Here is a 21,277-nt window from a genome sequence, read left to right as displayed (position 1 = left end):
ATTCAAGGGGGTGAGTTGAAATTCAAGGGGGTGAGTTGAAATTCAAGGGGTGAGTTGAAATTGGGGGGGGGGGGGAGTTGAAATTCAAGGGGGTGAGTTGAAATTCAAGGGGGTGAGTTGAAATTGGGGGGGGGGGGTGAGTTGAAATTCAAGGGGGTGAGTTGAAATTCAAGGGGGTGAATTGAAATTTGGGGGGGTGAGTTGAAATTGGGGGGGGGGGGGGAGTTGAAATTCAAGGTGGTGGGTTGAAATTGAAGGGGGGGGGGGTGAGTTGAAATTCAAGGTGGTGAGTTGAAATTGGGGGGGGGGTGAGTTGAAATTCAAGGTGGTGAGTTGAAATTGGGGGGAGGGTGAGTTGAAATTCAAGGTGGTGAGTTTAAATTGAAGGGGGGGGGGGGGTGAGTTGAAATTCAAGGTGGTGAGTTGAAATTGGGGGGGGGGGGAGTTGAAATTCAAGGTGGTGAGTTGAAATTGGGGGGAGGGGGAAGTTGAAATTCAAGGTGGTGAGTTGAAATTGGGGGGGGGGGAGTTGAAATTCAAGGTGGTGAGTTGAAATTGGGGGGGGGAGTTGAAATTCAAGGGGGTGAGTTGAAATTGGGGGGGGGAGTTGAAATTCAAGGTGGTGAGTTGAAATTGGGGGGGGGGGGGGTGTTGAAATCCAAGGTGGTGAGTTGAAATTGGGGGGGGGAGTTGAAATTCAAGAGGGTGAGTTGAAATTCAAGGGGGTGAATTGAAATTGGGGGGGTGAGTTGAAATTCAAGGTGGTGAGTTGAAATTGGGGGGGGGGGTTGAAATTCAAGGTGGTGAGTTGAAATTGGGGGGGGGAGTTGAAATCCAAGGTGGTGAGTTGAAATTGGGGGGGGGGTGAGTTGAAATTCAAGGTGGTGAGTTGAAATTGGGGGGGGGAGTTGAAATCCAAGGTGGTGAGTTGAAATTGGGGGGGTGAGTTGAAATTCAAGAGGGTGAGTTGAAATTCAAGGGGGTGAATTGAAATTGGGGGGGTGAGTTGAAATTCAAGGTGGTGAGTTGAAATTGGGGGGGGGGGTTGAAATTCAAGGTGGTGAGGTGAAATTGGGGGGGGGAGTTGAAATCCAAGGTGGTGAGTTGAAATTGGGGGGGGGGGTGAGTTGAAATTCAAGGTGGTGAGTTGAAATTGGGGGGGGGAGTTGAAATCCAAGGTGGTGAGTTGAAATTGGGGGGGGGTGAGTTGAAATTCAAGGGGGTGAGTTGAAATTCAAGGGGGTGAATTGAAATTGGGGGGGTGAGTTGAAATTCAAGGTGGTGAGTTGAAATTGGGGGGGGGGGGAGTTGAAATTCAAGGGGGTGAGTTGAAATTCAAGGGGGTGAATTGAAATTGGGGGGGGGTGAGTTGAAATTCAAGGTGGTGAGTTGAAATTGGGGTGGGGGGGGAGTTGAAATTCAAGGTGGTGAGTTGAAATTTGGGGGGGGGTGAGTTGAAATTCAAGGGGGTGAATTGAAATTGAGGGAGTGAGCCGGAATTCAAGGCGGTGAGTTGAAATTCAAGGGGGTGAGTTGAAATTGGGGGGGGGGGGGGGGGGGGGGTGGGGCCGGAATTCAAGGGGGTGAGTCGGAATTCATAGGTAAGACGGAATTCGGACGTAAGCCAGAATTCTGGGTGTGCCATAATTTGAGAGTGAGCCGGATATCGGGGGTAAGCCGGAATTGGCAGGTAAGCCGGAATTCGGGGGTTAGTAGGAATTGCGGGGTAAGCTGGATTTCTGTCTCTGTGTTATATCTCTCTGCTTATGTGTCTGTCTATGTGTCTCCGTGTCTGTGTTTTGTCTCTCTCTCAAATTTAGCAATCTTTGGAAGAACGTAATCAACCAGGTAGGGTGTTGACTGTTATGTTAGCGCCTCTCTGTATTGTATTGCATTATATTTCTACGTTTACTTGGTTTGTTTTCTCTTTCATTCGTACCTGATGATGATTGCTTGTGTTGCAATCGAAACGTCGTATGCTATTATTTAATTTAATTTTCTTTCTACGTGACTTTACCAAAATAATCAAAGAGTAATTCCTGCAGTCACGAAAGCTCCAAATCACATTTTTCTGCACCGTTCCCTGCTGCCTGCTACGTATTCCTTCTGCCTATAACATCGATTACATATGGTGGTCACCAACCAGGCACTATCCATGCTCAAAATCTGATGAGACTGGTTGCATCCCGGGTGATTTGGTCATAGGGAGACGACAATTGAAGGTGAACCGAAAATGAAGTGGTACAAAGTGGAGGTTGGAATATTTTTTTAAAAGCTGAACACCATGACGAATTCAACGCTTTATTAGTTTTCATCATACACAAAGTTCATCACAAGTACAAAACAAACATAGGAGCCAATTCATATGAACATGAAACTAACAATAACATCCAAAATGCTGCCAATGTATAATAGCGTGCAAAGAAGCATAAATTGATGCATGTTTAGAAGGATTGGAGGGCATCGGTTACTGACACAATTGAAACTGTTTAAAAGTGTGTTTGGACAGGACACGTTGCTAAAAGGGAAGGCCATTGGTCAACAAACATTACGGAGTGGCAGCCAAGGAACGGAACGCATCTGGCCTGACGGCACTGGAAATACCCTTTAAGTTATGCATTGCTCTTCTAGGAGCACGACAAGCCACAGACTTTTGCCATTTCGTTGAGATATCAATTTGTGGCCGGGTCGCTTTTGAAAAATAGCGATATGTCTCAGTGGGCCTTACCTGGTAAAATTAAAATTAAATGGCACTGGTGCCTGCACCAAGTACCAGGCCTGGTGGTGCATGGTAGTAAACCAGCACCATGGAGGCAAGGCTGGTGGATGAATACAATAAAATGTGGATTTATATATTTTAATTACCTCCTATAACTTCCGGTGTCACACCACAAGACTGCCCGCGTTTGACGAGCGCCCACGAATCAACGAGATAACCGCCGTCGAGCAAGTCAGCACCAGTGGGACGTCACATCACGAGGACCTGCTTTTCCGAAGCGAATGGTTTTGCCGCCGCTTCCAGCGCCGCTCGGAAATCCCGGAACGGAACCTCAGCACACGCCGGGGCGGTCAGCTTCCCCGAGCGAGCCAGGCTGCACAGCTCGGTCAGCATTCGCTTGTACGCCGAGCCATCTGACCACACGCATAAGCATCATCACCACCCGACTCTTAATATTGCACATACCATTCAATCGCAGCGTGTGGTCAAAACAGCGTTGGCAGATATTTGTTTTTTTGGTGGTGGGTGCTCTAATGGTCTTCATGGAAATAACAGGATTTACGAATAAAACAAATATATCAGAGCACAGCACCCCTGAATGTATCCCGGTATTTCTCGCACACACTGCGCTGTCTCTTTAAAACACAATCTATCATTGCTATGCTCAGATTTTTATTGTACGTATATTGAACCACTTTCACACTGTACATAGCCAACCGTGCTAATTTGGTTAGCATGCTCGATTCACAACTGGAAGAGCTTGGGGGTTGACTCCAGCAATCAATCATCCAGGGTCTATCGAGAAACCACTTTATGAGACGTTAGCAATGGTCGTCTCTATGAATGGAATGGTTCCCCACCATGGGGATCATGGAATTTCTACCACCGACTCAGCAGTGTCAGTAAAAAACAACACTGGCCCAGTGCATGCAAAGCACAGTATGAGTTCTCACGATGGCTTGTGGTCTAAACGTATTCAATGTTGCTCTGCGTTTCTGGACACAAACGTAACTCGATACTGATATAAAACATTAACTAAATTTGATCAATAGTCTATAGTGACTTTTATAATCTTCTATTTGACTCGATTTTACGACGAGCTTTTTGTGGTTTTGCAAGTTTAAAGAAATTGTTTAAGTATGAGAAAATTAAGTGGCAGGAGAATCTCCATCCATAGAGGAGATAAAGACCAACAATAGGTTACTGCCCCTCCTGGGTAAAGGCCTTCCTACGTAGTGCTGGTTATGGGGGTTGTTTCACCCTACTTCACCACGCTGGTCAGTGCAGGTTGATAAAAGAGCATGCCCATGACTGGTTCAGACATCACTTGCCACTGATATTAGCCGTGGCAAGAAATTGAACTCGGGTTTTCCCCCCTTCCAACCCAGCTTAAATATACGCTCCAAGCGTGGTGGTGTTTCATTCAGACGCTGTCTCCCCGACAGACCTGGTCTTCACCTGAGGACGGCTGCTTGCGTTGTGGCCGAAACGTCGTGAGAATTATTTTATTATGATTTATTTTTATTATTTTATTACTTCCCTTCTACGTGACTTTACCGAAAGAACCAAGAAATTGAACTCGGGTTGTTGTATTTTACAACAGTGTGTGGGACCATACTGTCCACAGCAGACATAGCACCCAAGACTCCCAATGATGAATGTGCAAAGTACCACTGCCTGTTCTTGTGGTTGGGAATCTCACACACAAACACACAATATTCATGGTCAATGGTGACTACCAAGCGAGATAGAACTGTGACAACATGTCCCAGCCTCACCGCCACCCAAGGATTCAAGTGGCTTGTGTGTCCACTTTTGGCACGCGTACGGTAATAACGCGACGCCACGCTCGGATCACCTTCCTCTCATTCGCCTCACCATGAGAATGATGCCTCTTCCATCGAGTCACCGAGAACCCCACAATCTTGATGTCATTGAAGATGAGCGCGCTCTGTAGACCAAAACAACAAAAGAAAACGGGAGATGCAGAGGAACTTCTTCCGTCTGCAGCGAGGTCAGAGGAAGCCCCTTCAGAGTTACTCAACAGGAGTTGTCATCCTATTTGCAAATTCAATCCCTCATATCCTTGATAATGTGAAGAGCTAAGATGTATTTGCCAGTCAGCTCCTCTTATTTGTGAAAATTCCCAAAAGGCTACGTATGTATATTGAACTTCATTTGCACCGTACGTAGCCAACCATTCTAATCGGAGGTGCGGAGTAATATGTAATACAAAATCGGAGGTAATATGTAGAAGTGGTGCGGTTTAGTGTAGCGGTGTGGTGGTGTAATATTCTCTACACCCCATGTGGTCTAGAGTGAGGGTGTACAGTAGGAAGGCACGATTCTAGTTATCAGTGGTGGGGTGGTATGGTCAGAAACATGTTTTGTTGTAATACGAAGTTGAATATACAGTTGGTTAGCCTGTGATGTATAGGAATGTAGTTCATGCAACTTGCTATGTACAGGTATCCCTCGATTTACGAAAGGGATGCGTTCTTAAAAAAACGCACGTAAAAGAATATTCGTCAATCACAATAGCTTTTCCCATTCATTTAATAAAAAAAATTAGGGATGTGTTTTGGACAGTCATTCCTACTCGACTCCCAACCTAAAAACATACACCTATGTCACTTTTCACGAACCAAAAAGAATAATAAAGAACATAAATATTCAAACGGTGGAACAATAATGAATTTAAAACTAAAAATAATTAAACTTTTCAGGCAACTCGCCAAAAGATCTGAATGCTGGAATGGCTGGAAAGGTGGTGTGGAGGTGTTACTGTTACACTGAGGGGATACCGTGACCCCAGGGTGCTTCTTGTTTAGATGATGTCATAGTGCATGCCGTGTGAAATTTCGTTCCCGCGGATATTCGATTTCGTTAATCAACAAGTGTTTGTAATTTGTCAATTGAGTTAACGCAAAATTTCGTAAACCGAACGTTCGTAAATCGAGGGGATACCTGTACTTTATACTGGTAGGAACCTCCTGGTTACACCAGCCCACAGGGGATTAGTGTGTCCGTCCGTCCATCGTGCAGGGAGGGGCTGGGTGGGGAGGGAGGGGCTGGGTGGGGAGGGTGGGGCTGGGTGGGGAAGGGAGGGTGGGGAGAGGCTGGGTGGGGAGGGTGGGGCTGGGTGGGGAGGGTGGGGCTAGGTGGGGAGGGGCTGGTCACCCCGTGGTGCCCTTATAAAACTCAACGTTTAACCTACTCATGCCGGCTTGTGCCCGCCCTCACAGTCAGGCATATTTGCGGATTACACCACGCCGCCGTTGACCCTGGCCATTGACCGAGCAACCCAACGTTCCTACCAGCTCCCTCCGAAGGAATGTGTTAAACTAACACGGTTTATCTTTTTGGTTCTTTCGGTAAAGTCACGTAGAATGGAAATAATAAAATAATAAAAATAAAACATTTTTTTTATTTCCATTCTACGTGGACTTTACCGAAAGAACCAAGAAGATGAATCCCTGCAGTCACGAAAGCTTTAAATCGAAATTTAACACGGTTTAGTGTTAGGTCGAGCAGAACAGCGACACAGGGTTACTGTGGCATTACTGCTGCTTTCGCGATAGGCCCGGCCACCTAGCCCACGGCGCTGTACTCTTCTCCTGCACGCTACTTGCGGCCTGGGGCCCCAGCTCTCAATCATCGCAGGCACCACTGGGAGATTGACGAGGATAGACGAAGTGCGCGCACGCAACCAACACCGCCAGGACCATCATTGCATATTGATGGTGCAAGGAAATGAGACAGAAATTTAATCACGTCAGCAGTGGCAATCTTATCGGGAGTCTAGGGGGTTGATGCCCTCGTAATAATCATTATTTTACAGGAAAGTGATGTTGGTTTGGACTTTTTCAGGAGGGTCCTGCATTCGCCTTTATTTTAAAGATTTTTCAGTGAATTGATAAGTGTTTATACAAGTGGGAGGAAACTGGAGCACCCAGAGAAAAAAACACGTGGACGAGGGGGCGACACCCGTATCTCCATACAGCTGGAAACTGATGGACGTGCTGTAATGCCTTCTCCTGAACGCAAACATCATGTTTGCGTTCAGCCAATCCTCACCTACTAGTGTTGGATTACAGGCATGCATAGCCATCACCGCCAAGCTATTATGAACGCTAATGATCTCCCAATGTGCCCCCCCATTGAGAGACAGCTACTTGGGATGGCTGGGGAGGCATTCAAGTTAACTACTATTTAAACTATTTTTATTTTACCACTGAGCTATATAGCTCTTATTCGGAAGCGATCTGGTCACAAATGATAGCTCAACGAAGTGGCTTATCATGTGGACGTTTATAGCAGCCAAATAGTCTAAAACGCGTGTTTCTAAAGTTCAACAAGTCATCATTGCCAGTGTGTAGCCGATGCCACTACACCTTGCCATTCGCTTCCATGATGTATTCTTACACGCATAATCGGAGGAATGACACGTCATCATAAGGAGATACTTTTTGCCACTCGCTTCACCGAGATTGTCATTCGATTCCTCGATAAAATTATTCAGCGATCACGTCAAAATTGACGAGTAGTTCTAGCGATAAAATCAAGAGGTCATCATCATAGCCAGTGCCGCTGATGCCACCACACCTCGCCATAACTACCTTCCTAATGCTAGATCCCTCAGCTTTTATACAGTCAACACCTGATCTACAAGGTGTGCTCTCACGTATGTATGTTGATCTTCTTTCGCACTAAGTAGCCAGCCATGCTATTCAGAGGTGCACATCTCTTGTAATCTTACATAGAGGGTGCATATGGGTGCCACCCTCATGTTAGGTGGTAGGTACTCCCCATTGATTGTGTCCGTCAACTGCCACTGAGTTAGTCTACTAGGACTTGGCCAAGCTGCATGCAAGAATGCTGCTGGTGATACGCGAGGGTGGTGCTCTTGCCGTGGGGATGATGACGGGCTGCATCGACATTCCGCCGTAGGTCACCATAGTTCCGTGCCGCCTGTGGGTTAAAAGCACAGTTGGGGGGTCGAATATGTCTACCGATCAGACTTAGGCTGGGTTTACGCACGGTTAGTGAACAGCACGTGCCTTTCGTTACGTAACACAAGTTCGCACCACTGCAGTAGGGCTTCGAAACATGTTTGGATCCCGTGGTAGACCACGTGGTGTCTATATCCTCTCTAGCCTGGGTCTAGTTTAGGCCTACGCTCGGCCCAAACTGAGAACACACATGACGTCACTTTCATTTCAAGGTCCCCCACAGAGATTATAAACATATTTTACGTAAATGTTATGAAGCTGCAACAACACACACACACATTTATTTCTGAGAAATACATCAAATTATCACGATTAATTATAATATAATAATAGGTCACACAAATGTTTGAACAGTTTGACTCATTAAAAATATGAACATTGCCTATAAATTGACTAGGCCCAGGCCTCAAACACCTTCTATTCCCCTACAAGCTTCCAATGAACTCAAAAGTTTGACATTGACAACGTCCAAGGAATTATTTTATTTCCTTGTGTCCTCAACTTGTTATGATTATACAGCCATGGAAATGCCCTCTTTTCTGCTATTAATCTCTCACCGCATTCCACGAGCGACATTTAATCTCTGACGGCTGATTGAAATTTGCCAAAGTCGCCCCCTCTGTGCCACTCCAACCCTGACTGGCAGCCGCTTCATGTAGCAATCAGTAAAGTTCGAGTGAGTGAACTTTGCTACGCATCAACATTGACGACGATTCCTATTATATTGAGAACAATCGTTCAACATCTTTTCAGAAGAGTAATTCTAACTCTGAACATTACCTGCTGGCTTAGCATTCACGAACGTATAAGCTGATTGGAATGACAGAACTGATGCGAACGCTGTCATTGGACGCAAAGAAAGGTCTGAATGTAAAAACGTTCACAGCTATTGTAAAAAAAAAAGTTAACTCGCTCTGAGCCATCTGCACTCACTCGAGGTTGCGAAGGAGTTCCGTGGCACTCTTTCCTCCCACGCAGTTCAACGCCAGTCGTGGCTTGCAGAGCTTCTGCTCGGAAACAAAAATCAGCGTGAGTGTCTTTTGTAAAGTGAATACAACCGACGATTAACACAATTGCGTATGTTTACGAGCAGGGCACACGAGTGGGAGCATAGTGCAGTACAAGGGATTTGTCTGCACTCCTGCCTCTGCTGCCCGAGTTGCCGTGTCAGTCTACACGCATAACACCTGTGTTTATGCATGCGTGGGGAGGCCCTCATCCAGCAGCAGATTGACAAAGATGGATGTAGCAACCTAAAAAGAAGGCCCACCACCATCTTCTGAATGCAAATATGGAAGAGCATTAAACGCTGGTCCATCAGTAATAATACAAACAATAATTAAACACATCTACTTGCTATGCACCACAGTGGCGAGATGTTAACTACCTCGCCTGGTATTCAGGAGGTTGTGAGTTCTACCCCGACCCTGATCCCTGTATATTTGGAGTTTGCATGTTCTCCCCGTGGTCGTGTAGAATTTTCTCTGGGTCCTCCGGTTTTTCCCTCCACATTTACAATCAAATTGCATTTAAAGTATTTGATATAAATGTCCACGTGATAAGCCGCTTTGTTGAGCTATCATTTGTGGCCAGGTGAAAAAGAGCTGTATAGCTCAGTGGGCATTACCTGGTAAAATAAAAAAAATTTGTTAAGTTTAGTTTATGCAGGAAGGCCCATGCGTGTGACCCAGAGCTGTGGACTGGTGGACAGTGCAGATTTATGAAACTCCCCAACTGGCTGGGTCGTAAGGTGGCCAGGCGATGAAAGTACAGCAAGTAGATTCATTAACCCATCTGCACACACCTATGAGTATGATTCCCTTGTGTGCATTGGTTTTCTCAGCTTCCACAGGTGAAGGACTGTTGTTATTTCTTTTGCTGGGATGGTGGGAAAGCACACTATTCATCTGTGCAAACTGCATTAACAAAAGCACTTGGCCCCGCCAGCTGCGTCTAAATTTTATCCTAGACCATAGCCGAGTTCGAAGAAAAACTGGTGAAGGCGCTTAATGTAAACGTTTGTAAATGTTTTGAGTGACTGTTTGAATGTTTCATGACTGCCTCAGCCAGTTTGTTAACACTTGATCATATTCTACGTACATTTCTCCGTTACCTCGACTTGTCTAATGTAGTCACTTCCTCTCATAAAGTTTTATAAATAAAATTAATACTATTTTTATTTTAAGTGCAAGGTTACCTTTTATCTTTGCCTCATGCATGTTGTAATATCTTGATTTATCGTCAAATTTAGTCTACGTTCGATACATTTAAATGCTTTAAATTAAGTGTGCTCCTCAGCTGTTCCTGATGTGAACCAGGCCGCCCTTGCGAGAGAGGCGATGCTGCTTCATGTGTCGCCATGGGTTCATTTAATCTCCAGGTTAAATAAAGGATACCAAATTACACATTCCAAAAACATATTCGGTGATTCTGTATTGGCCTTTATCCACGACCACAAATAATTATAAAAAAAAATTCTAATCACATTTATCAATAAAACTGTTGTCTTAAAAGTTAAAATATAGAATAGTCACCCTTTCGGGCAATGGCCCTTCTTAAAGGCACACAGAGAGGCCGGAGAAAGTGAATCAGCATTGGAGAACACTTTTTTGTCTCACATCTCATCAGGCCCCATGGTGTAAAGCATAGTCTTCAAACCTTCACCATTATATCTCTCTGGACTCTATAATGTTGTGCTATGAATAAGGGTCGTTGCCCGAAACATTGACTATTATAGATTTTTTCCATTTGAAGGCCACGGTGTTATTGGCAAACGTTTTGAACCAAACAACAGCACCTTCAGCACCTCCCTGACGTCTGGCCTTCGAAGCTCCACCTCACTGAACACAAAGTCTCCGCCCATGGCCTTCAGCTTTGCCACCAGCTTGGACAGCTCCGGCCTGAAACAACAAACGCAGCACACAGATTTCGGTCAAAATTGGACTTTCAAATAACTTCGGTAGGGGGGGACACGTTAACACATGCCTCAGCGGTGTCCAACGATAATAAGAAAGATAGCTATGGCTCACCCTTACGACGCTTGTGCGAAATCTGCGCCTGCTCTCCTCTCACTAGCACAGTGATGCCGGGTCGGAATTACAAAGCAGCAACAGTGGAGTTCGATTGCTCACGGCGATGGATAAATATATTGTTCCCGGGCCATTTAGAAGTGGCAGGCCTAATGTGGCCACGAGCTGTATGACATGAAGTCACGGGCTGTATCAAACCAGCAGGCCACAGGTTCCCCAGCCCTGGGTGACATGAGTTCAAATCTTGGTTATAAGTTGACTCAATCCATCATCCCGCACCTTCGATTAGCACAGTTGGCTACATACGGAGCGAAAGAGGTCAACATACAGTGAGGGAAAAAAGTATTTGATCCCCTGCTGATTTTGTACGTTTGTGCACTGACAAAGAAATTATCAGTCTATAATTTTAATGGTAGGTTTATTTGAACAGTGAGAGACAGAATAACAACAACAAAATCCAGAAAAACGCATGTCAAAAATGTTATAAATTGATTTGCATTGTAATGAGGGAAATAAGTATTTGACCCCTCTGCAAAACATGACTTAGTACTTGGTGGCAAAACCCTTGTTGGCAATCACAAAGGTCAGACGTTTCTTGTAGTTGGCCACCAGGTTTGCACACATCTCAGGAGGGATTTTGTCCCACTCCTCTTTGCAGATCTTCTCCAACTCATTAAGGTTTCGAGGCTGACGTTTGGCAACTCGAACCTTCAGCTCCCTCCACAGATTTTCTATGGCATTAAGGTCTGGAGACTGGCTAGGCCACTCCAGGACCTTAATGTGCTTCTTCTTGAGCCACTCCTTTGTACATACACGCATACACCGAATGTCAAAACCAGTCTAGTTTCCTTGGTTGTGAAGCAATTCTGCTAAAATTATACACTCCCAGAAGACCATGTGACTGATGGGATGCGTAAGAAATAATACAAATATTTTACGTGGAGAGAAGGATATGTGATATATGTTTTCATGATAACAACAATAAAATAAATAAAAACTTTAATACGAATAATATTGGTCATGAGAGTCTAACATCTTAAGGTGAAAATGTATTGTGTGCGTATATATTGTTATTTTTAACCACGGACCGTTTCATGCCAAGTACGAATAGATTTCGGTCGATGATTAAGACGGGCCTAAAACACTGCTGTAATGGTGGGCGGACAGTGCCAACGTTGCATTGTGTGCGGAGGACACGGGCGTGCGCGGGCACCTGTCTCGGATGATGTTGATGCTCACGAGCCCCAGGGACGCCGCGATCTGGATGACGGCCTGGCCCACTGCGCTGTTCGCTCCGTTCTGAATGACCGTGTCACCTGCGTGGAGTGCCAGCAGTCAAAACCAAGCAGGAGGATTTCTTCACAACTCCGTCTGTCTCCCTGATGATGCTGGTTGTAATTGCTGGCGAAACGTCGTACTCAAATTGTAAATGTTGTGGGTTTACTCTCCAACACACCGGTGTGCTGAACTGGTAACTAATTGGCACGTTTTGTTTACGTGGCAAACCTTACTAATTGGCTGTGTCGGGTGGTGGCGGGTTAAATGGCACATTCATATTTAGGCGATCCACCCCAAAAAACCTTTATGGATAATATTGGTCACGAAAGCATACGTGTTAAACTAACTACAAACTAAATGCACTGCAGTGCCAAACACGAATACGGTCCACAAATAAAAGCCCTTGAATCGTGATGATGCGTCGAATCGTGGAAGGGGCGGGGAGAGGTGGGGGTTCAATCCTTGCAATCACGAGTGGGCGCGTGTCGTGAGTGGCCAAAGTGTGGCAGAAATGGCAGCGCCGGTCTTGCCTGGGCTCAGCATCGTAAAGTCGTGGAGCATGCGGTAGGCGCTCGCCGGGTTCATGCCGATGGTGGCGGCGCTCAGCAGGGGCAGCTCGGACGGCACGCGCAGGAGGGCGGCCTCCGGGCACACGGCCCTCGTCCTCCACGTGCCTTTGACGAGCGTCACCGCCACGGACGCACGGACAGGACGGAAAAGCCAGTGGCACCAACTTGTCGATCAAATAAACCCTCGACGTTCTGACGACCATGATAGCGGCACTTCAGCATTGGGTTTTTGCCATTTGTATGTATGTTGAACTTCTTTCACACCGTACGTAGCGGGCCGTACTAATTGGATGTGCGCAAAATCCACACGAACACAGGGAGAACATGCAAACTCCAAATATACAAGCGTCGGGGTCGGGATCGAACCCACGATTTAACTACCAGGCGAGGGAGTGAACATCTCGCCACCTTGCCCCCCAAATGTTATCCCGATTGTGGTATTGTTGTCGTGCCATGAGACAAAAATAATCCATTCGTAACTCTCGCAGAGCACTGCGTCCATTTGTGTTAGAGAACGGCCTGTGGAAGTGGATACCACAGAACTACCTGAGATCCCATAAAATGACCTCTGATCCACACAGTAGGGGAAAATACTTGCCACCCACCCTTCCACTGATAGATATATTTGTTTGGTTATAACAGGACAAATTGTGGACCTACTGGCACCAGCAGACAACAGGATTTTGCAGATGGATCTACTCTAAATATTACCTGAAAACGAATTAATTAACCATGAGGGACATGTATTTCCCAGAAATGTACAGCTCTTTGTCGAGCCACTGCTGGATGAGGGTTTCCCCACAACATGTTGGTTGCGATGTGAGGAATACATAAATATGTTTGCATAGAAATACAGCACGATAGATTTTGCTGCACTACTCTCTTCTGCCCACTATGTAGCGCACATCAGCCTATAACAAGCTGTCATGCATGGGTGGTCATGCAGTTAAGTACTACTATCCAGGCTCAACCTGCTTAGCTTCAGGGATCCGACATCGGGCACAATCTGGGTTATTTGGTAACAGGCGGCACTAAAAACTGAGCTTAAACAACGAATGGAGTGAATGTTCCCTGTTGAATTTCATCACGCATACCACTAACAAACCAGTTAAGTTTTCCCTCGTTGTATTTATCATGAGCATGGCCGTGTGTGTTATTTCATTGGTGCCGTAAATCGTGCGGTGAAATGACGCCCAGTCGACTCGTACTCACCGAAGCCAGAGTCAGATGGCAGGACCCAGTCGCCCAGTTTTAGGGTCGTGACCTTTGACCCAACTTCCTCCACCTGCCCCACACCCTCATTCCCCCCCACTGCAGGTAGGGGCGGCTGTACCACGTATTTACCTGTCCGATACAAACGCAACCACAACAAGCCTTTCTTAAACCTACTGAAACACACAGTAAAACTTATGGCTAGAGTGACATGAACCACAGTGAAAGATTACTCATCTGATTATCAAGTTAATTTCCAATTGTGTGTCAATTCATTGATGGACGAAGGCCTGCTAACACCATGTTAGTCGTCAGGTTGTTTGACCATACTTCACCACACTGGTCATGGCCAGGAATCAAATGCAAGTCACTGAGATTATGGTGTAGTGCGCTAACCACTGTGCCACTGCTAAGCAAAGTGTAAAAAAATTCATATACAGATAAATGGCGCACCAAACATCCAGCTGATTGATGCCTTTGCAGAGTGCTCGACTCTTTGCGTGTAAAAATTTTAATCGTGTTGCTCAAATGTGGAGGGAAAACCCGGAGGACCCAAAAAAGAATCCACACGACCACGGGGAGAACTTGCAAACTCCTAATACACATGCATCGTCAGGGTCAGGATCAAACCCACGACAAGTCTGCCCTTTGCTCCTGGAAGTCACGTTTTGTGTGACGCGGGGCTTTGTCGACTGCTCTAGCAGCAGCAGCCGCTGCCGCTGCTCACCCTGCACCATGTTGATGTCGCCCGGGTTGATGGGAGCCGCGAGCATCCGAACCCGTACCTCTCCCTCGCCGACCGGGGGCAGTGTCCGCTCCTCTAACCTGGCACAAGCGAACAGAGTGGGCAATGTGAGGACAGGACATGTAGGGTGGCCAGGTGATGCACGGGCGGCTCATAAGGGGATTGTCGGAGCACCATGCCAGCACTGCTGAGACCCTGGGTATGAATCTGGAGTTTTAGCTGCCCGCGGTGGCGAGATGTTAACTCCCTCGCCTGGTATGCACGAGGTTGTGGGTTCGATCTCGATCCTGACACCTGTATATTTGGAGTTTGCGTGTTCTCTCTCAATGTGGTCATATGGATTTTTTTCCGGTTTCCTTCGGTTTTTCCCTCCATATTTTATAAATATTTGCTTAGAGTATTCGGCTCCTATACATTTCCACATGATAAGCCACTTCATTGGGCTATCATTTGTGGCTAGGTCACTTCTGAAAAAGAGCTATATAGCTCAGTGGGCCTTACCTGATCAAATAAAAACCTTATCGTTTAGTTATCTACCCGCTGGATCAAACAAATAGCCAAGATCTATAGACTACCGAATTAAGGTCCCCCCAAAGCCATTGGAATTGCTCACGGTCTCGCGATGGAACAATCCATCCAGCTCCTACACACAAGCCAATGTCACAGCTCAATCTAACGGTGGCTGTCCTCTCAAGCGGCGATGAGACACAACGAGACGGACCGAGAGAGTCAATCTGAAGGGCCATACCGGAGCACGTGCTGTGGCTCCCCGTGAGCGGCGTAGACCAGGCAGGAGGCCGTGCAGGCCCCACGGGGGTGGCCGCTCGGACAGGGCGGCCCCGGGGCACGAGGGGCAGCCTGCCTCACCCATAGGCGGATGGCTCCACCTAGCAAGGGTGCCAACACACGCACGTGGGTTACACGCACATGCAGTCCAGGTCATTGACGTGGTCATTTTAAGTGGGCAGCAGATGGCAGCGCAGCACAATCCGTAACTGTGCTGTACTTAAGTAACAGTCCATTACAGGAAACACATTCCTGCGGATGGAGCTGGTAGGAACGTTGGGTTGCTCGGTCAATGGCCAGGGTTAACGGCGGCGTGGTGTATTCAGCAAATATGGCCGACTGTGAGGACGGGCACAAGCCGGCGTGAGTAGGTTAAACGTTGAGTTTTATAAGGGCACCACGGGGTGACCAGCCCCTCCCCACCCAGCCCCACCCCCCACCCAGCCTCCCCACCCAGCCCCTTCCCACCCTCACCACCCAGCCCCTCCCCACCCTCCCTTCTCGACCCAGCCCCACCCCTCCCATTTTTGGATGCACGACGGACGGACACAATAATGCCCTGTGGGCTGGTGGAACTAGGTGGTTCCGACCAGTATAACCACCGTGGTAGTGTATTGTAGTTTGTGTGTAAAACTTAATTCACACCATACATAGCGAACCGCGCAAATCGGAACTACGGAGGAAGGACAACAAACTAAACACAAAAATCTATTCGAAAGAAATTAGTTCCCAATGGAGTACAGTGTATAGTAGTGTAGTGTATAATAGAGTAGTACTCTGTCGCCTCGACGGACCTGGTTTTCACCTGAGGACGGCTGCTTGCGTTGTGGCCGAAACGTCGTGAGAATTATTTTATTGTGTTTTATTTTTATTATTTTATTACTTCCATTCTACGTGACTTTACCGAAAGAACCAAGAAGATAGTATATCATAGTGTAGTATGTAGCAGTGTCGTGCATATTGTACTGGATAGTAGTGGTGTGTATAATAGTGTAGTATATCGCAATGTAGTATGTAGCAGTGTCGTGTATAGTGTACTGGATAGTAGTGGTGTGTATAATAGTTTGTATGTTGAACTTCTTTCTCACCGTACGTAGCCAACCGTGCTAATCGTGAAGTCTGGTCAAATCCCCTCCAGTAGTAGATTGACAATAGACATGTAAACGGAACTATGTGGGGGGAGCAGTGGTGCGGTGGTTTGCGCACTGCTCTGTGAACGTGGGGGCTATTTGACCACTGCTTGTCGATGTGGGCTGGAGAACGCGGGGAGCATAGACCTCACATTGTACTATAGTCAGTGGCGGTTCCTGCAAAATATCTCAGGGGGGGCAAATGTCTGGATGATTGATAAGTATAAGGTCCACCCATGCAATGGATAAATTAACAGCTTAAGCATGTAAAGGCAACTTCACTTCTTTAATATTAATGAAAAATAAAGTGACTCTTACAATACATCTTGTTTGTTTCTATACTCACTATTAATACAAACCACTCAAGTTTATTTTATTAAAGATTCCACTAGGTGGTGATAAATTATATTGTTGGATGAAACGTGCTTACGTATGATGACGTTAGCACGTATGATGACGTAAGCACGTTAGTGCAAGCCCTCCCGGAAGCCATAGAGAATACATTGGAGCGCCCGCCGTTCGAAAAAAAACATCTTTCAATGTAAGTCTATAGGGCCACTCGGGGCGATTCTCAGCCGGAGTGAAATCGCCCAAAAAGAGGCGGAACTCCACAGAACGTGACATGACGCTGATTGGACTATATCCAGAGGCTGACAGTGACGGCTAGTGTGACTCTGTGGTTCAATGACATTGGTGGTGCGTCGCCCAATCGCCCTAATGAAGAAACCGCCCCTGACTATAGTACAAGTGTATTTTTTCTGCACTCCCCTCTGCTGTTCACCAAATAGACCCGCAAGCCTAGACCACCTATGTAGGCATTGCGTGGGTCACCTGTCCAATCAATATGCAGGCTCAAGCATACTTGGGCGTATGGAATTCCACAACATTCCAGGCAGTGCTGCCAACGAAGCAATTGTGTTGCTAGTTCAGCAACTTTTTCAGTTTTCTTAGCAATAAAAAAAGAAAGTGTTCTCACGACAAATCTAGTTACGTTTACTGTGAACAACCGTGATAAAGAAGCCCAATTGTCAACATCACCAAGCTCCATGGGCACATAGCCCCGTAGGTGTCCACTGCACATTTCGTCATTTGTTTCCACTTTCCTCTGTCTTGTGCCAATATGGTCAAAGTAGTGCGCATCTTTCTGGCAATAATCTCGAATGTCAAAGCCGCTCTTTGTTAGGTCTCCCTGTATTTCCGGTTCCTTCCATTTTATGCATTGAGGTGGTCTCACCTGTACAATAAATATGCAAGCACAAATCTGCCTGGGCTTCTGGGATTGTAAACATCATAATGACGAATTCTAGATTTTAAGCTTTCGTGACTGCAAGGATTCATACTCTTAGTTCTTTCGGTAAAGTCACGTAGGTAAAAAATGAAATTATTAAAAAACAATAAAAATCACGACGTTTCGGAGGCAACACAAGTCTCCGTCATCAGGTGGGACCGTCACAGCCAGATTTGCTGCATCAAGTGCATATTCACTTGATGCAGCAAATCTGGCTGTGACGGTCCCACCTGATGACGGAGACTTGTGTTGCCTCTGAACTAAGAGTATCATAATGACGATTCATTGTGGGGGCCACGTGGGGGCGCTGTTGCGGGTGGCGGAAGTCGCGGGTCACGCTCACGCGCAGCTCCGGATATTTTGATTGACACCGAAGTCATCCTTGAGTTATATACGCGATGTGAAAGAGATACACAGAATCAGAATGTACATTTTACACTGGAGGAATCCGATGAGCTGTAAAGCTCTTGTTTCACAGATGTCCAGGAGAGGCATGGGGTGTGAACGTTACAACACTCCGAATGTCCGGCTCCACTTGTAACCGACATATCGGTGAGCCGTGTCTAACGCGTGGCACACGGGTAAGGCACATTAAGCAATTTGGTGCAGTGGATGGAGCGGTGGCGCAGTGGTGAGCGCACTTCGCAATGAATCCGGTCACCAAGATTTCGGTTTGCACCAGGGCCAGCATTTGTGGCGAGTGATACGTACCAGTCCCTTATCAGTGCCCTACCTTATTACAGACCAATTCAAACCTTATTGGTCACCCCGTGCCCTTATAAATCTCAACGTTCATCCTACAAAGTCCCATCACAAGGGAGAAACACAAATAGACAAAACGTTTGTTGCCCGGATTGAAACGGGTTGGACTTCGTATGAACCTGAAAACTCAATTTCCCTGTACAAGAACACGGGTAAACCCCAAACAACCCTGTATTATGGATAGACCGTATGGGTTGACAGGTATGATGATATCCGAACCCGCACTCACTAACCCGCACTGACCGACCGCCCACCCCATGCACTGCAAGAACAACCACGAACCACCGACCCCTGTCCGCACTCAGCACCGCTGTGGACACATGCAACTCACGGAGCGCCATGCGGAACACACGTGTTGCCACGAGGGAGCGTTCGGCGCACTACAACTCCACCCACATTCGTCACAGTACGGGGTGCGTTCATGAACTGCAACGCGCGAGGTTGGAGCGGTGTTGTCACCATAAATGGCATAATAAATGCATGAAAACGATGATTAAAATGTCAATTTGTAACGAGCCGCCCGGCAAAAGTTATTCTCTGACTCTCGTAGATAGAGAACGACTCAGAGGCAGAATGGGAATATTTATGTATTCCTGGAGGAATCCCGATGAGCGATAAAGCTCTTTTTTCACAGATTTTCAGTAGGGTCACGGGGTCAAAACGTAACAACAACAATACAAAAACACGACAGTAGTGCAAAGTATATCAAAGGTAAACAAATCACCTTCAAATATGCAAATAAAACTTTGTTGTACTTACTAGGTAAAACCCACTGAGCTATTAGCTTATTTGTTTAAGAGTAATGTATTCATACATGTCAACCCCAAAGAATTAGAATCAGTTAGACTCCTCTTGAAAAAAAAACTTTTAGAAACAGATACTCAAGAAACTGAAAGGGAACACCAAGAAACAGAAACACTAACATTTGATTCTTACACAGGAAGTCTACTTTCAGATAATGTTTTTATTATTATTCTAGGATAGTGATAGGATAGAGGGAGGTGAGGGAGGGCATTAGAGGGATGAGGAATCGGAGGAACGGACATGAGAAAGAAGGGGCGTCAAATGGATAGGAAAGAGAGCAAAACGGAAAGAGGAAAGCGAGGGGCAAGCGACGAGCAGTGGGATGCAGGGTTAGTGAGAGGCAAGAGAGATTGAGACGAGAAAGGGACAGATGGGGGTAAGAAGAGCGCCCATACCCCAGGAGGCTCCGCCTTGTCACGTGGCCCCGCCCATACCCCAGGAGGCTCCGCCTTGTCACGTGGCTCCGCCCATACCCCAGGAGGCTCCGCCTTGTCACGTGGCCCCACCCATACCCCAGGAGGCTCCGCCTTGTCACGTGGCTCCGCCCATACTCCAGGAGGCTCCGCCTTGTCACGTGGCTCCGCCCATACCCCAGGAGGCTCCGCCTTGTCACGTGGCCCCACCCATACCCCAGGAGGCTCCGCCTTGTCACGTGGCTCCGCCCATACCCCAGGAGGCTCCGCCTTGTCACGTGGCTCCGCCCATACCCCAGGAGGCTCCGCCTTGTCACGTGGCTCCGCCCATACCCCAGGAGGCTCCGCCTTGTCACGTGGCCCTGCCCATACCCCAGGAGGCTCCGCCTTGTCACGTGGCCCCGCCTATACCCCAGGAGGCTCCGCCTTGTCACGTGGCCCCGCCCATACCCCAGGAGGCTCCGCCTTGTCACGTGGCCCTGCCCATACCCCAGGAGGCTCCGCCTTGTCACGTGGCCCCGCCCATACCCCAGGAGGCTCCGCCTTGTCACGTGGCCCCGCCTATACCCCAGGAGGCTCCGCCTTGTCACGTGGCCCCGCCCATACCCCAGGAGGCTCCGCCTTGTCACGTGGCCCCACCCATACCCCAGGAGGCTCCGCCTTGTCACGTGGCCCCGCCCATACTCCAGGAGGCTCCGCCTTGTCACGTGGCCCCGCCCATACCCCAGGAGGCTCCGCCTTGTCACGTGGCCCCACCCATACTCCAGGAGGCTCCGCCTTGTCACGTGGCCCCGCCCATACCCCAGGAGGCTCCGCCTTGTCACGTGGCCCCGCCCATACTCCAGGAGGCTCCGCCTTGTCACGTGGCTCCGCCCATACCCCAGGAGGCTCCGCCTTGTCACGTGGCTCCGCCCATACCCCAGGAGGCTCCGCCTTGTCACGTGGCCCCGCCCATACTCCACCAGGCTCCGCCTTGTCACGTGGCCCCGCCCATACCCCAGGAGGCTCCGCCTTGTCACGTGGCCCCGCCCATACTCCACCAGGCTCCGCCTTGTCACGTGGCCCCGCCCATACCCCAGGAGGCTCCGCCTTGTCACGTGGCCCCGCCCATACCCCAGGAGGCTCCGCCTTGTCACGTGGCTCCGCCCATACCCCAGGAGGCTCCGCCTTGTCACGTGGCCCCGCCCATACTCCACCAGGCTCCGCCTTGTCACGTGGCCCCGCCCATACCCCAGGAGGCTCCGCCTTGTCACGTGGCCCCGCCCATACTCCACCAGGCTCCGCCTTGTCACGTGGCCCCGCCCATACTCCAGGAGGCTCCGCCTTGTCACGTGGCCCCGCCCATACCCCAGGAGGCTCCGCCTTGTCACGTGGCCCCGCCCATACTCCACCAGGCTCCGCCTTGTCACGTGGCCCCGCCCATACCCCAGGAGGCTCCGCCTTGTCACGTGGCCCCGCCCATACTCCACCAGGCTCCGCCTTGTCACGTGGCCCCGCCCATACCCCAGGAGGCTCCGCCTTGTCACGTGG

At 48.1% G+C, this 21,277-nt stretch overlaps 1 protein-coding gene across 5 annotated transcripts; it reads right to left on the bottom strand.

Annotated features, from left to right (window-relative positions):
• Nucleotides 1-2,292: 2,292 nt before the first annotated feature.
• MECR (mitochondrial trans-2-enoyl-CoA reductase) lies at nucleotides 2,293-19,746 on the bottom strand. Of its 5 annotated transcripts, none has more exons than XM_061561575.1 (11): nucleotides 19,730-19,746; nucleotides 15,313-15,451; nucleotides 14,547-14,644; nucleotides 13,820-13,951; nucleotides 12,569-12,712; nucleotides 11,974-12,076; nucleotides 10,529-10,631; nucleotides 8,665-8,738; nucleotides 7,630-7,690; nucleotides 4,598-4,670; nucleotides 2,293-3,132 (listed from the first exon to the last, which is right to left on the bottom strand). In XM_061561575.1, exons 3-11 carry the CDS (start codon nucleotides 14,590-14,592, stop codon nucleotides 2,969-2,971), a joined length of 900 nt encoding a protein of 299 aa, XP_061417559.1. In that variant the 5' UTR covers nucleotides 14,593-14,644; nucleotides 15,313-15,451; nucleotides 19,730-19,746; the 3' UTR covers nucleotides 2,293-2,968. The 5 variants fall into 5 exon arrangements, with proteins under 5 accessions (XP_061417559.1, XP_061417557.1, XP_061417555.1 ...); XM_061561573.1 differs by having other exon boundaries at nucleotides 14,605-14,644; XM_061561571.1 differs by lacking the exon at nucleotides 19,730-19,746 and adding an exon at nucleotides 18,862-18,897.
• Between the last annotated feature and the right edge of the window lie 1,531 nt (nucleotides 19,747-21,277).

Source organism: Lethenteron reissneri, chromosome 27 (assembly GCF_015708825.2).
Source record: "Lethenteron reissneri isolate LAM-NWPU_2019-01 chromosome 27, ASM1570882v1, whole genome shotgun sequence".
Taxonomy (NCBI): Eukaryota; Metazoa; Chordata; class Hyperoartia; order Petromyzontiformes; family Petromyzontidae; genus Lethenteron; species Lethenteron reissneri.
Note: the sequence above shows the minus strand (reverse complement) of the source record. Positions and strands in the feature narration are given on the sequence as shown.

What these genes read in the sequence shown, in the direction of transcription:
- MECR (XM_061561571.1), bottom strand. An exon ending in CGACATCAACATGGTGCAGG is followed by an intron (nt 13,952 to 14,546) that starts GTGAGCAGCGGC and finishes TGTATCGGACAG; the next exon opens with GTAAATACGTGGTACAGCCG. An exon ending in ACGTCAGGGAGGTGCTGAAG is followed by an intron (nt 8,739 to 10,528) that starts GTGCTGTTGTTT and finishes GTTTCCGAGCAG; the next exon opens with AAGCTCTGCAAGCCACGACT.